Here is a 13,501-nt window from a genome sequence, read left to right on the forward strand (position 1 = left end):
TTAATTTTTTTTAGATTAAATTGAGTCTGCAACCAGCTAAAATCAATTATTAGTGTTTTTTAAATTAAAAAAAATGTTAGGGAAGAGTATGCAGCAGGAAAAATTGGCAGAGTCATTATAGGCAATGCGAGGGAGAACTTGGAGCATTTTGAGTGTATTCACACAGAAATCTGGAGCCATCTTGGTCTTTTAAGATATGCCTTCTTGGAGCTCTTTAAGTGAGCGGTATAAAGGGAGGGGAAGCTGGGAGGAAAAACAAAAGTAAGAAAAACCAGGAGGGAGGAAGAAAAAACGCTGGCCCAGTCCCATCCTGAAGGTACAGAGAAAGTTTTTTAGTGGTGGAAGGAGGACCAGCGGCTCCATCATGTACCCGAGGGATGCAGTTGTAGTGGGAATGGAAGATTTGAGTGGGAAGGGAGGCACAGCGGCCTCCGGGGTCTCTCTCTTGCAGCAGTTGGGCGGTTGGCACCTCAATTTGAATTGCTGGGTGAGTAGTGTGTGTGTGTGTGTGTGTGTGTGTGTGTGTGTGTGTGTGTTCATGTCCACACTCATGGTCTTGACCATTAAACCTATGCTTTGTTTTCTTTCTTTTTAAATTAAAAAAAAAATTGACAGTGGGGAGGAAAAAATGAAGCAAGAATAAATGGTCAACTCTGGCTGTGCCGGATCACTATCTGTTTTTCAAAGCAGTTTTTGGGGGAAGGGTGAGGAGAAAGGGTTAAAAGAAGATGGGGAGGAGAGAAAGTCTGACTTTCATCACTGTCCTTCCAGCCTGTGCAGTGAGCTGGAATCTAGGACGGAATGGCGGGGTCCAGGATTCCTTCTAACAAGTCACTTTTTTTCTTCACCTACCAGAGTGGGCTGCACTGAAAATAAGCAGGGGAAAAGGCCTCGCCTCAGAGAGCAAGCAGCGTGCTCCAGAGCCTTAGCAAGTTCTGAGCCACGAGGCGGTGCAGTAGCAGGGCTTCTGTAAACCGTGGATCTGGGTTTCATGTTTAATGCTAACTTTCTGTTATTCTGTGTTGGGCTGCATTTATTTTCAGTCTGTACGTTTACATGTTGGCCTTCGCAGGCTCTGGTGTTGCTTTTGGTGTTTGTGCTTTCTGAACTTAATAAAAAAGTCCGTTTTGAAAACCTGAGCACAAGTCTGATGACAGCTCCTTGTGCTGTGAAGGGTAGGAAGAAGGCTCTTTTGCTAAGCCAGTTGCAGGCTCAGAATACAGTGTCCTGTGTCCTAGCCTGGGTTAGATCTTTTACCACAAGCAGCAAGGACATTCACTTGAGTTTGAGGGCAATTCCTTTATTATCTTTATGACTGTTTTAGATGTGAAATAGCCAAATGGAAATATTTGCAATTGTTGACCAGCTCTTAGATCCAATATTGAGAGGGGAAGGACTGGAATGTGCTGTGGTCTATAAGAATCCTTCGGATTGCAGAATCAGGGATCAAATCCTGTACGTTGTATTAGCGCACAAAATGGAAGCTAGTTCTCTTCAGTTGAGCAGAAAGCAACCTCAGGCTTACATCTTTCTTTCTGGTTGTGTGCAGCTTTGTAGTTCCATTCAGATTGGGTGGGAACTATTAATTGCTGCTGGGAAGGGAAGACGGGCTAGTTCTGGGTATGTCCTGTCACCATAGATTTCACACCCAGCACTGGTGCTCTCGCCAAGGTTCTGGAAGCTTCCAGACTCTCTGCTTACTCTGACATGGGTTACTGCCTGTCCTCTTGCTTTGAAGTGGGCAAATCCCCATTCTTCACATTTTGTAAGAGGGGAATTGCTTTTAAAGGGTGAATTCCCAACTCCAATGGTACAGATAGGATGATCTTGATGGTATCATAACACACTGCTACATCTGCATTTTCTGAAAGCAGCAAATCAGACTTGTGTATTTTTAGGGAAAACTTCCCTTGGTGATTTGAGGTAGGAGGGCAGATGAGCTGTGTAGTAGAATTCTTTCCTTTTGCATTGTGGAATGTGATGAAATCCCACAAAGTCCTCCAAATGGCACACTTCTGCACACATTTGAAGTTTCTCAAAAAATTGAACCTTGCCTGGGTCAGTTGTTCCTCCCCTTGAACTTCTGACACATCAGCCCACTGTCAGAGGGAACAGTGCCCATGTCTGGCCCTGCCTGCCCCATGGCAGCTTTGTGCCATCTTCCTGTGTGCCACTGACTGAGCTCAGGTGCCCTTTAAGGATGTCAGTATTTGAGACTTTACAGGGCAAAATGGAGTGAACAATGTGGTGCTGCTTTTGTGTTTGTCTTCCTTTCAGTCTTGCTGATTTCTTGCTGAATCCCCAGGTTTGGGCGTTTGTGTGTTGGGCCACATGAATGGAAACTTTCCTTTCTCCTCTTGGTATGCTCATGCTTTTTTAGGGAGAAAATGTACTTCATCTCAAGGAAATAACTGTTTCTTTAGCTTTCATCAGACGCCGCAGAGCAGCCATGATTTTCAAATACAGACAAGATTTGAAAGTTAGGCCCAGGGTGCAGGAAAACAACAAAAGACATTTTTATGCAGCTGTTTCTTGTAAGTAAATTAGGAAGGTGGTGTCAGATTCTGTTCACTACTTCTTTTTTAAACTCCCCAGGATATAATAACCATTATGCACTTAGAATTTATTCGCAATCAAAATTGGTGATTTCCTTTCCATTGTATTTAGGAATCCCTAGATTTTCGGTTGTTGTGTTGCGAGGGGGCGGGGGTGGCCTGGAAATCATTATTATGTTTAAAAGTTGTTTCGAATTTAAGCTTTTGGATTTCTTCATTTGGATTAGGTTAAGTTTATCCCTGACTCTGTTTTGAAAGTCCACTCTCCTAGAAACAGCTGCAGCCTCTTACCCAATTCCCAAACATTCTCTACAAACTCCGACCCTCAACAAGATTGATTATGCTAACACTAATCATTTAATACCCAAGTAGTAGAGAAATATTTGGCAGGAGGGTGGAGGTTGCAGATTCCTGGGAAACTGCTTACGGCTAAATGGCTGGTCCTTCCCCTGGTGGAGCAGGGCGTTAGGACAGCCAACAGGCCAGTGGTGCCTGTCACATCCCCTTGCAGATCTCCAGGTTGAGAAGTTTACTTGGTGCTGGAGAGAAGCAGGCAGGAAGAAAACCCTGGAAATGGGCTGGCCAGGGCGGACCTGAACCTATTGGCCTAGACTTAAACTCGCAAGTGTTTTAAAGGTTCGTTGCGGGGAGGCACAATGGGACGCTTTCTTTTTATTGGAAAATAAATGAGACTGAGCAGAAGTAAATTATGCTTAATGAACTTAACTGGAGGTCATTGTTTGGGAGCCTATGAAAGCACAGCTTTGCTGGGTTGGACCCTGGCTGCAGCTTGCACAAAGCCAGGCAGCTGGAGCACATCTCTATTTCCCAGGTTTGAATGCTTCTCTTGCCTACCCTGGCCCCACAAGCCCTAGCGTCCCCCACCCCCACCTTCTTTTCGGGGGATTAAGAAAAGGTTAAGATGAGGTGAACTTGACCCTCTGGGCCCTGCATGCTTGGCAGTCTGTTTGGCATGTCACCAGCTGAGTGGTTACATTATCGCCCCGCCCCAAAGGCCAGGAACTTAAGTTGGTTTGAGTTAGTTGCACATACATGCATGCGAGACTTCGAATGAAATCTGGCTGCACGTTTATCCTCCTTCTTCCCTGTCCATTCATTTCCTTGCAAGAATTTTAATGCCCCTGTGAGTCCGTGGGAAACTGAATTGGCAGAGTAGATGGTGGGAAGGCTCTTTCCTCTTCCTCTTCTTGCTGTCTAATGCATTTGATTCTGCAGAGGAAGAGACAGAGAGAGGGGGAAAAGTCAAGTTTTAATTGACTTTAATAATTTTCAAAACCATAAGCAGCACCCTTCATAGAAGCTCTCTGATTGTGGAAGCTGGTGCTTTGCAGCCTGGTGGGCACTGTGCTTAGCACCTGGCTGGAGGGGTAGGCTGTGCACAGCCACCGTGGGCCACCATTTGTTCTCTTGCATCTCGTGAACAGCTATCTTTTTCTTACCACCCAGTTTCCCTAAATAAAACTCAGACCCAAAGAAACCTTCCTTCTTATTTACTGTTTTCACCAGCAGTGTTAACAGCTTTTAGTAGATAGCTTCTCCAGGCAAATGATGCACCATTAATTGGAGCAAAGCCTTTGACAGAATGAAGCTCTGAAGCAACCATGCACACTTGGCCGAATGGGCCCTGGGCTTCGTGGGCTATGGGAGCCTGACATTTGCTGAAGAAGCTCACTGGGGGCCGAGGGCGGAAGGCTTGCCCTCTGCCTTTTACCTCTGTAGATGCCAGAGTTTCACTGGACACAAGATGCTGGCCAGCTAGTTTGGGATGGGGTGGCACTTGCAGACTGGGGACCAGGCTGCACGCTGTATCTCCTCATGAGCCTTCAGTGACTGAGGAGCCACTTAGAGTCTGGCTACCAGGTCATTGAGGCAGGAGCATCACCTTGGCTGTCCATCCCATCACTGTCTGGTGCAAAAAACAAGAGCAGTTGAGTTACCAGAGAATTGTGGGTGACTGAGAAACAGCAGCCTGTTTTTTATGTGACCCCCCAGCCTCTCCCTTCACCTGCTCTCCGTGATCCCATGATGTGAGGCATCTATTAACATTTTACTAGTTGCCACTGGGCTCACTGCAGCCATCATACGCTGCATCTGGAAATACGCATGGATCAGCTATAAACTCATTTTTTAACGTAAACCTGGAACGAATGACCCCCCTGCCCCCAGCCAATTTCAATCCCAGGGAGGGCTGGTAATTTCAGACCACTGAAGACCTTCCATCTCCATGCAGGGGGGTGGAAAGGCTGACAAATGCGCCTCTGTGCAGCTTTTGTTTTATTGTGCTGGGCTCCTAAAGGTACTTTCTGGCCCATTTTTCTCCTGCAGAAACAGAGAGCAAGGGGGAGGGGCTGATGGAGTGAGCAGGGCCCGCAGTGGTTCTATTTGTTTTCAGTGTCTATTGATTAATAGATTGCAGAGGTGAATGACAAGCTTTCATTCTCTTTAGGTCTCCTCTAGTCATAGAAAGTTGAGGGGTTAGGTTAGAGGGGGCCCAGCAGAGGATCCAGAAGTGACTTAATCAATCTTGCGCTTGCCAAGTCCCAATTTATGAGCAGTGTGCGGATGGGTGTGTGGGCCCTGGGCCACGAGGGTGGCATGGCCAAGTTGCAGAACACTGCACTTAAAGGGTTCTTCAGAGGTCAAAGGTCAGCCACAGGGGCACCCCCTTTCCCACTACCCCACACTGCCATTCCCTGAATACTCTGGGTGGAAAGGCTTTGTGTGCTTTGAGGGCAGCTAAAGAACCTTTTCTTTATAATTTAACTATTCAGGGCTCTAAGCCCATGGACTTAAACAGGGAGGGCTTTCCTTTGGGAAATAGCTTCTCTAGGTAGAAAGTATAAACCTCTACCAACTGGAAGTCAGGTGAGGGTTTTGGTTTCTTTCTTTCTTCTTTTTTTTTTTAATGTTTTACCTTTTTTTTCTTTTATTGTACATTTTAGATATTCAGAGTGATAACATTCATCATAGAGAACCTAAACCTGAACATGGTATATCTTGCTGCTGCTTTTTTCTTTTTAAATAGGTTTTGTTTTGTTTTGTTTTGTGTTTGCTTCATTCTTTGGGCCTTTTCTTTAGTTTCTTCTCAGCTCAGAACAGACCACATAGTGTTTTTATCACCAAGATCTTGCTGGGTCCTGATACTGCGTGTTTGTATGTAGGAATCAGAGACATCCTCTTAAATATCTTAAGTACCCCCCGCCGCCAGTCTCTTCCCCTAACCAGCCAAATGCTGTAAAATGCTGCTGTAAGTGCTCATTGTACTGTGGTAAAGATGTGCCTGGTACAATCAGGGAACTCCCGAGCTGCCCCTAATTTGGATTTGGGGGATGGGGTAGCCATGGGGCTGCAGAGGGTGGGCAGGAGGGATTTGAGGATTTGATGCCCATTCTGAGTCCTGAAGCATCTGTCCCGTTGGTGAGTTCGCCTCAGGCTGACCGTGAGCTTCTGTCTCCACCATCATGGCAGCTACCCTGCCCTGTAACTCCAGCCTTTGCAGGCCCCAACAGTAGGGTGTGTATGTAGGCAGCTGGGGCTTCTAGGCTTGGAAACATCACTCTCCCAAGTTGTGTCACTTGGGGGGCTTTTCCTCACCTGCAACTAGTAACAGAGGCCATCTGTTTTGCAGGTGTGTTGTGAGAGTATCATAGACACTTGGTGCTCAGGGCAGAGGCTAGGACATTAGGCCTGACTGCACTGAGCTGGGACCACCCTGAGTTGTGCCTGATGGGCAACTGTTGTGGATGTGGCAGTCTGTTAGTCCCTGACCTTCCCCTGGAGCCTCCAGATGGGTCCTTGTTGTAGCTAGTGACAGAATTGGGATATGTGGGTACTGTGGCATCATAGTCTTAAAGTTATTTGGGATATCTTACAAATTTTTTGTGTGTCTTGTAGATTCATAGTTTTGTTTATCCTCAAAGGGTTAATTACTACTCACTTAGTGTCTTCATGCAGTGTCCCTTGACTGTCACTATCATGATATTGAGCATTAGCTACTGCTTTTGTGGCCTCATGTAATTTTGAAGACATATTCAGGTAAAGTAATTGCCTAAAAGGTGCCAGGCTTTATGTTGTTTGCCTTCACATTGGCCTCTGTTTAGCATAGAGTGTAAGGGGACACATATTGCAGGCTGTCCCCACTCTCCCCAGCATCGATTTGCTTTAGTTTCATGATGCCTTTCTGGAAGGTTCTCGGTACCTCTCCTCCAACAGTTACTTTTTACACTGGGACAGTTTTGAACATACCAATTAAGGACCTCAGTAAAGAAGTAGGAGCTATTCAGAGAAAAGGGAAGAGGCAAAGGTTCAACTTGCTATTTGAATTTTTGTGTTTCTTTTCTTATTAGCTCAAACTGGACGTTTCCTCCGCATGATTCTGGGGGGACTTGGTCCTCTCAAAGAATCTGCTTTAACTTCCCAGCTCCTCTGTGGGAGTCTTAGTCACTGGCAGTATAAAATGGTGACTTTTCTTATAGGAGGAGGAAATGTATTTATTAAATGTCATCTTTTTAACTAGGACGTATAATTGAGGAAAGATGCTTACAGATAGACCATCCACACACGCCTGCTCATCACAACTTCCTTACCTTGAAAATAAGAGTTCCCATCTGTGGCTGCGAATTTAATTGGAAGAGACAAGGAGGGTAGCTGACTCATCATGATTCACGGCCATTGGACTGTGTGTGTGACCTGCCTTAGTATTGTATGTTTAGCTATGTACCAGGCACTGTACTGAGTAGGTGGCACAATAATCTCATTCAGTTTTCATGACCTTGCCAGGTTTATAGAGACAGAAATAAAGGGGCGAGGGGAGAACACAGCCTGACCAGGAGAACAGAATTCATACCTGGGCCTTTCTTGAATTCATATCCCTCACCTTTGGTTCCTATGCGCTCTAAAACCATTTTAAAGCACTGACGTAGCTGAAATGGCATTTGTACCAGTGCTGGATGGGTGATTTTTGAAGGAACCCCTGTCTTCCCCCAAACCCTGATCTCTGAGTCTAGATAGACAGCACTAAAAGAACCCAGCGCTTACTTGCACCCAGTTCATAGGATTGGCCCTGACCTGTTTGTTGTTCTGCACTTGAAATTTGGTGGTTCTTGTGCATCTTCTGAGATTGTGGTCCCCACTCTCATAGGCTGGGCATTGCAGATGACACAGAATTCTAAAAGATACAACCCTTCCTTAAGGAGCTTGGATATAGTAAGGCCAAGAAGAGTGCACATCTCACCCCAGTAATGGGCAGAATAAGGTGTGAAAAGAAGGGGCCCGTGTGAGTGGCAAGCTAGAGGCATGCGGGCATTTGCAAGGTCAAACAAATCTTGGAGTAGCCAGGTTAGTGGAGCAGCAGACAGACCCTACTTTTGGCAGACATGACCAGAGTCCCCTCTTCTTGCTTGGGAGGTAGGTAATTTGGACAGACCTGCTTGGTGGTCAGTCAGCCAGAAAGGAAGACCCCAGCCTAATGCGAGTACCTTAAAATTTTGTTTCCATCCTAAAACCAGACAGCACCTAAGACTTCCAGTCCCTTTCCGCCCTCTTGACTGTGCTATAGGTCTTTGATGGGACAGGAAGGAATGGCATTGGCAAGGTTCAGCTGTGAAGAGTAACACAGGGGCACAGGCAGCTATCACCAAGCTCTGACTTGTGTTAAAAATCACCCTTATATGCGTGTCTAAGAGGAAGGCGGGGAATTCATTTTTACATCACATGCCCACCTTACTGTTATCCAAATGCTGTCTTCATCTTTTTCTGTACAAGCAGAGAAAGGCTCCTCCATGTTTCCTGGTAGACCTGTTTGGAAGGTAGCTTGGGATTGGTGCTTCTGTACAGCTCAGCTCCGAGTAACCAGCCAGATCCTCCCTAACTGGCCATAATAGTGATTAGTAATCATACCATGTGTTAGGTCTGTCCCAGTCCTCCCTGTGAGTTCTCTAAGAAGCAGGACATGATATACATGATGAGAACTCACATCTAGCTTGTGACCATGAGGGTCTCTGGCGAAGGGCCAGAGAGAAAATACTCTGGGCAGAAGAAAACCCGCAACTCTGCAGCCCCCTAGCACACCCAGGGCTCAGTCCTGAGCCCCACTGCTCCGTCAGGCTCCTGTTGAGATTTCCCATCCCTGGGGATCTGAACTAGTGACCAGCAGCCAGACAGATGCTTGGCTCAGCCAGAATTGATGAGCACTGGTTTTGCTGGCCAGCACCAGCCCTTTCTATTTCCATTATGTGCTACACACTCGCTTCCTTCCAATGCCTCTGCCTCTCACCCCTTGATATTAGTCCTCTCTCCTTTGGGGAGATGTGCGTTTCTTCCTACTGTTCTCATTAGTTTTCTACACTTTAAACTGTCTGGCATTTGCCTTCTTTTCCTATTAAAGGGTACATATCTTTCCAATGAAATAGAAAACTTATAGAAGGTACTGCAATCATTTTAGTCTCTCTCTGCCCCCTCTTTCTGTGTATATCTGTCTGTCTGTCTCCCCTCCCTTCTTCTTCTCTTTTCCCACCACCATGGGAGCTCAGTTGCTTATTCCTTCTCACGTGCTAAACAGAAATGTTCTCTAAATGATCCTTAGTCCCTGTCTGTGAACTGCTGGCCCTGGCCTGGAGATAGCAGGCAGCCCTTTGGCCTGGTGGACATGGCTTGGCCACTGTCTGAGGGAAAGTTTCTGATTTCCAAAGTTTCCTCCGCTTCGGTGACTTTTAAACTTAATTGTTCTAATTGCAAAACAGTAACCAACATTCTGTGAGCAACTGGCCACCCTTTTGCCCTCTCTGAAAGAGAACCTTCCTGTATGGGAGCTGGTGCCCCAGGCCATTTGGATGTGTTCCTTCTCTATGGTTCTTTCTGGGTCATCTAGGAAGACCATATTTCCCTTCACAGGTATAACCATGGAAAGTTAGAAACACCTATTAAGGATGCCTTCCCCACAATTACCTGTACTAAAAAGTGCTCTTCCTGTATTAGTGTGTGCCTTCCTTGGCCACTTTAAAAAAAAAAAAGACAAGAAACATTAAGAGAACTGACTGCTCGGTGGTCTCTGAACTCAAGAGGCGCTAGTGGGCAGCGCTGGAACCTGACTTCTTTTCTTTTAATGCAGTTCCTTTTCCTTGATGTTAATGCAAGTTGTGCCTTCCTAAAAGTAATAAAAGGAAATAAAGACGCCTTCTAAAATGAAACTTGACTGTAATCCATTCATCATCTAATACTAGCCTCTTTATCTTCGCTGGTACCTAATCTGGTTAAATGTCCCTGTTGTAGGATTTTAGAGAAAATCCTCTATTGGGAATAGGGTTTTTTGCAATTGGATTACTCTCAGTAAATGGCCCAGTAGTTCGCTTGTTTCAGCTTAATTTTTTCTTTGTGATCTTGCCGGGCTGAGTTACAGCACAGCGTAGAGGGAGGGGACTGCACCGGGCCTGGGTAGGGGAAGAGGAAAGTGATTGGAGAAGCCTAGAGGTGGCAACTAGAAACATACTTAAAATGCTTTTTCCCCTTCTTTGTTTCTCCATTGATCCACCTTGCCCAAACATGAAACTGCTTGTACTTTGTTTGCCACAACTGCCCACTTCTAAAATGCATGCCTTTTATTAGCCCAATTCATCATCATCCAGTTAATTTATTAGAGGTCCCTGATGACTTCCTAATGAAATTCCTAACGAATTAGGGCTGCTGTAATCTGCATAAAATATGCAGGTGCTTGCCAAGCAGTTTAGAGCTTTCTGGTAAAGTTCACACTCCTACCCCAAGCCCCAAAGCTGCAAGTGGGGCTTTACCTCCCCTGTCTGGTTAGGGCTGCAGTCTGGTCTGCCCACTGTCCCTACATGGGGGAGGTTTAGGAGGTGGAAAGGGAGGATGGCTGGCCGGGATCTGGGCCCTGCTGGGGTTCTTGTAAATGAAGGTTTCCCCGGCTGGTCCCGAGAAGCCTGCCTGCCTCCTAGAGGTCCCGCTGCGGGACCTTGAGGTAGGAGCTGCCCCCCTAGGTGCAGGAGCACAGTAGGCCTGGGAGATTAAAGTCCCTACTTCCGACTCACCTGCTGCTGGGAAAAAGTGCACACTCTCCAGCTCCATGATGGGGTGGTTGATGGAGGAGGTATTTGAAAAGCCAGGCTCAGTGGGGAGGTGAAAATGCAAGTACAACAAGAAGCACCATTTTAAAACTGTCTCTTACTTACAAATGGATTGGGGACGTGGGGTGCAGGCAGACTTGAGTGCCTTTCGCGAAGCCAAGGTGGGTACAGGCTGCAGGGAATTCAGGGGCCCTGTGCCTTACAGTCTAGGGTGCTGCAGTGGCCTGACAGTGTCTTTCTGTTTTTTCCCTCCCACAGTCGAACAAAGTGCCAGTGGTGCAGCATCCTCACCATGTACACCCGCTCACGCCTCTTATCACCTACAGCAATGAGCACTTCACCCCAGGAAATCCCCCTCCACATTTACCAGCCGACGTAGACCCCAAAACAGGTAGGTCCTGGCAGGTGGGGGAATGGTGGTGGACAGGCTGCAAAGCCTGAGGAAGGTGTGGCTTTCCTCCATCCCTTTGAAGAAATTCCCCTGTAAACATGAACTTCTTAGAGTGGGCTGTCTTGAACCTGGCGGGGAGACCCTTTCTCAGGAGTGACTAGAATTCCATGAATCCAGACAGCCTCGGGAGCGTTTTCGCTGCTCCTTCTCTGCATGTTGGGAGGATAAGACACCTCACTGCGTGGCTTCTCTGGGCTCTGGTCACCTGGCAGGACTTGGTGGTCCAAGCACCTGCTAGTTCATTTGGGGTCTTCTCCCCTCTAGTAGGGGGTTTGTCAAGCCTGTCTTAAAGACGGAAAAGCAGCCCGGAAAAGCGTCATCACCAGTGAGGTCTCAGGCAGGAGCTGCCAGTGGTGTCCTTCAACCCACTGCACTCATCCCTATTCCTGTCCCACTGTTCATTGGCTACTTTTTCCCCCAAAGGAGAGATGAAGAGAAGTCAGGGTTACTTGAAACCCTCCCTGCTGTCTGATCCAAGACCAGCAGACAGCCACCATAGGGTGGTCTGGGCAAGCAGCTGAGGCCAGTGTGTTTGTTTGCAGGTGGACATTGTGCTGGCTGTGAGTTTCTCCATCCAGCTCATTGGTTGGGAGGATGCTTTATTCATTTGCACTTGTCAGGGAGTTGGTGATTGCTGGGGAGAGGTGGGCTGCCTGGAGGAGACAGCCTTTGCTGCCCCCAAGTAAAGCCTTAGTTGTCCTCACTTGGCTGTGAGCTCACTTGGTGTCAGTGGGGGCCCAGCGCAGAGCTTCACAGCGAGAGGACATGGCCAAGCCCTCCAGCCCCTACCCCTGGCTCTCAAGTGAATGGTTGCATCCGCGTCTCATTTAAATAATGGCACTACAGGGAATGGTTTTTAAATGGCTATCGTAAAACATATGATTAATGTCTGTGGACTGTTTACTTTTCCGCTGTGAACATTTTTTCAAGTGTGCACATGGCTTGGTGTAGGGTCCAAGCCCAGCTAATCTGTTTGGTTTTTGTAATAGAGAGAAAGCAATGTCTGTGTGAAAGTGTCACCCAGGGAGACTTAATTTACAGATTAAAAGCTTCCGGAATGAATTTTTTAAAAATGAAATAGTTCTCATCCATGAGCATGAAGCCTATGCCTTTCAGTGTTCCTGTCAGCGTCTCTCTGTGAGAACTGCTCCCAGGACTCCCACTTCCTGAGTGGTGGTGACATAATGTGCACCTCGAGAACAGGAAGTGTGTGATCACAATCGTGTGGTGGGCAGGCCCTTGGCCCCTGTGGCCCACAAGGTCCCCACTTGGTGGGCGGGGCCAGTGCCCCCAGGTGATGGCATTCTTACGTCAGGCTCCTCAGAGCCAACCATACCAGGCTCCTGCCTGTCCCTGTCTATGCAGTTCCAACTGTCCTAGGGACGAGGCACCAGATGGCATGTGGTTCTCTTCCTGGTAGAGACTTCGACATCTGGAGGAGGTACCTCTTTTGGAAGAAAACGGGGTAACTTCCCAAGCCATTGCCCCAAAGGTGTTAGAGGTCAGAGGAGTGACTCTCATGTAGACAAGTCAGTGAAATCAGAGAGGGCGAGGGACAAGTTCTAAGGGCAAAGGGAATTTGTATCACTTGTTCACCTACTATGTGCCAAGTGCTTCAGTTTTTTTGTTTTTATTTAACTTTAAATAATCATGTCAAGTACCTGAAGCCAGGATACCAAAAGGGGGATTTCCAAGTTGAGCCAATATACCAGTACCTCTAGAATGAGAGACCTAATCATTTTGGTTGAGGCCCTGGGCAAAAAATTAGTTTAAAAACTAAGTAGGAACACCTCTTAAAGTCGGACTCATGAATGAGCTCCTGCGAGGATTCCAGAAGAGCTGCTTCGTGTTTTCCTTACTTCTGTCTCCCACCTGCTGCTCTTTCCTTCTCTCCCTTACGTGTACCTAAAATGCTACTTCTCCTTCCAGGAATCCCACGGCCTCCACACCCTCCTGATATATCTCCGTATTACCCGCTATCACCTGGCACCGTAGGACAAATCCCCCATCCGCTAGGATGGTTAGTACCACAGTAAGGAGTTCCATTTTTTAATTTCCTTTTTGTTTCTTACATGGGTGTGCTTATTATTCAGTCTGCTCGTGTGTGTGTGTGTGTGTGTGTGTGTGTGTGTGAGAACAGGGCTAATGGCAGGGATGGGAAAGATGCTGCTGATGTGGGAATACAGATGAATCTAAAGCCAGTCTGATGAGTCATGGGTGGTGGAACCCATGGTCCCCAAAGACTCTGTGGGCAAAGATGCCTTTGAGATGAATCGAGGTTTGCTTCTCCACAGTGAAGCTGGCCATGGCTCTTCTGCTCAAGGCAGCCCGACTGGCATTTCGTCATGGGGTTGAGGCCTCCCTCTTAGGTATTGCCCATAGAGGGAGATGGGATA

General features: G+C 47.0%; 1 protein-coding gene across 47 annotated transcripts in view; it reads left to right on the forward strand.

Moving 5' to 3' along the window:
- The window catches only part of Tcf7l2 (transcription factor 7 like 2), a 183,497-nt gene that overhangs the window by 148,653 nt on the left and 21,343 nt on the right, over positions 1 to 13,501 (forward strand). For 33 of the 47 annotated variants that reach the window (XM_063244709.1, XM_063244714.1, XM_063244715.1 and 30 more), the window contains 2 exons: positions 10,913 to 11,045; positions 13,035 to 13,137. In XM_063244709.1, the coding sequence (XP_063100779.1) occupies positions 10,913 to 11,045; positions 13,035 to 13,137 (236 nt within the window). Of the gene's footprint in view, positions 488 to 10,912; positions 11,046 to 13,034; positions 13,138 to 13,501 lie in introns of all 47 variants that reach the window. The other 14 variants (XM_063244711.1, XM_063244713.1, XM_063244720.1 and 11 more) reach the window with 2 other exon arrangements.

This window comes from Cavia porcellus, unplaced genomic scaffold (genome assembly GCF_034190915.1).
Source record: "Cavia porcellus strain 051 isolate PalLab524CR breed Dunkin Hartley unplaced genomic scaffold, mCavPor4.1 scaffold_2, whole genome shotgun sequence".
Taxonomy (NCBI): domain Eukaryota; kingdom Metazoa; phylum Chordata; class Mammalia; order Rodentia; family Caviidae; genus Cavia; species Cavia porcellus.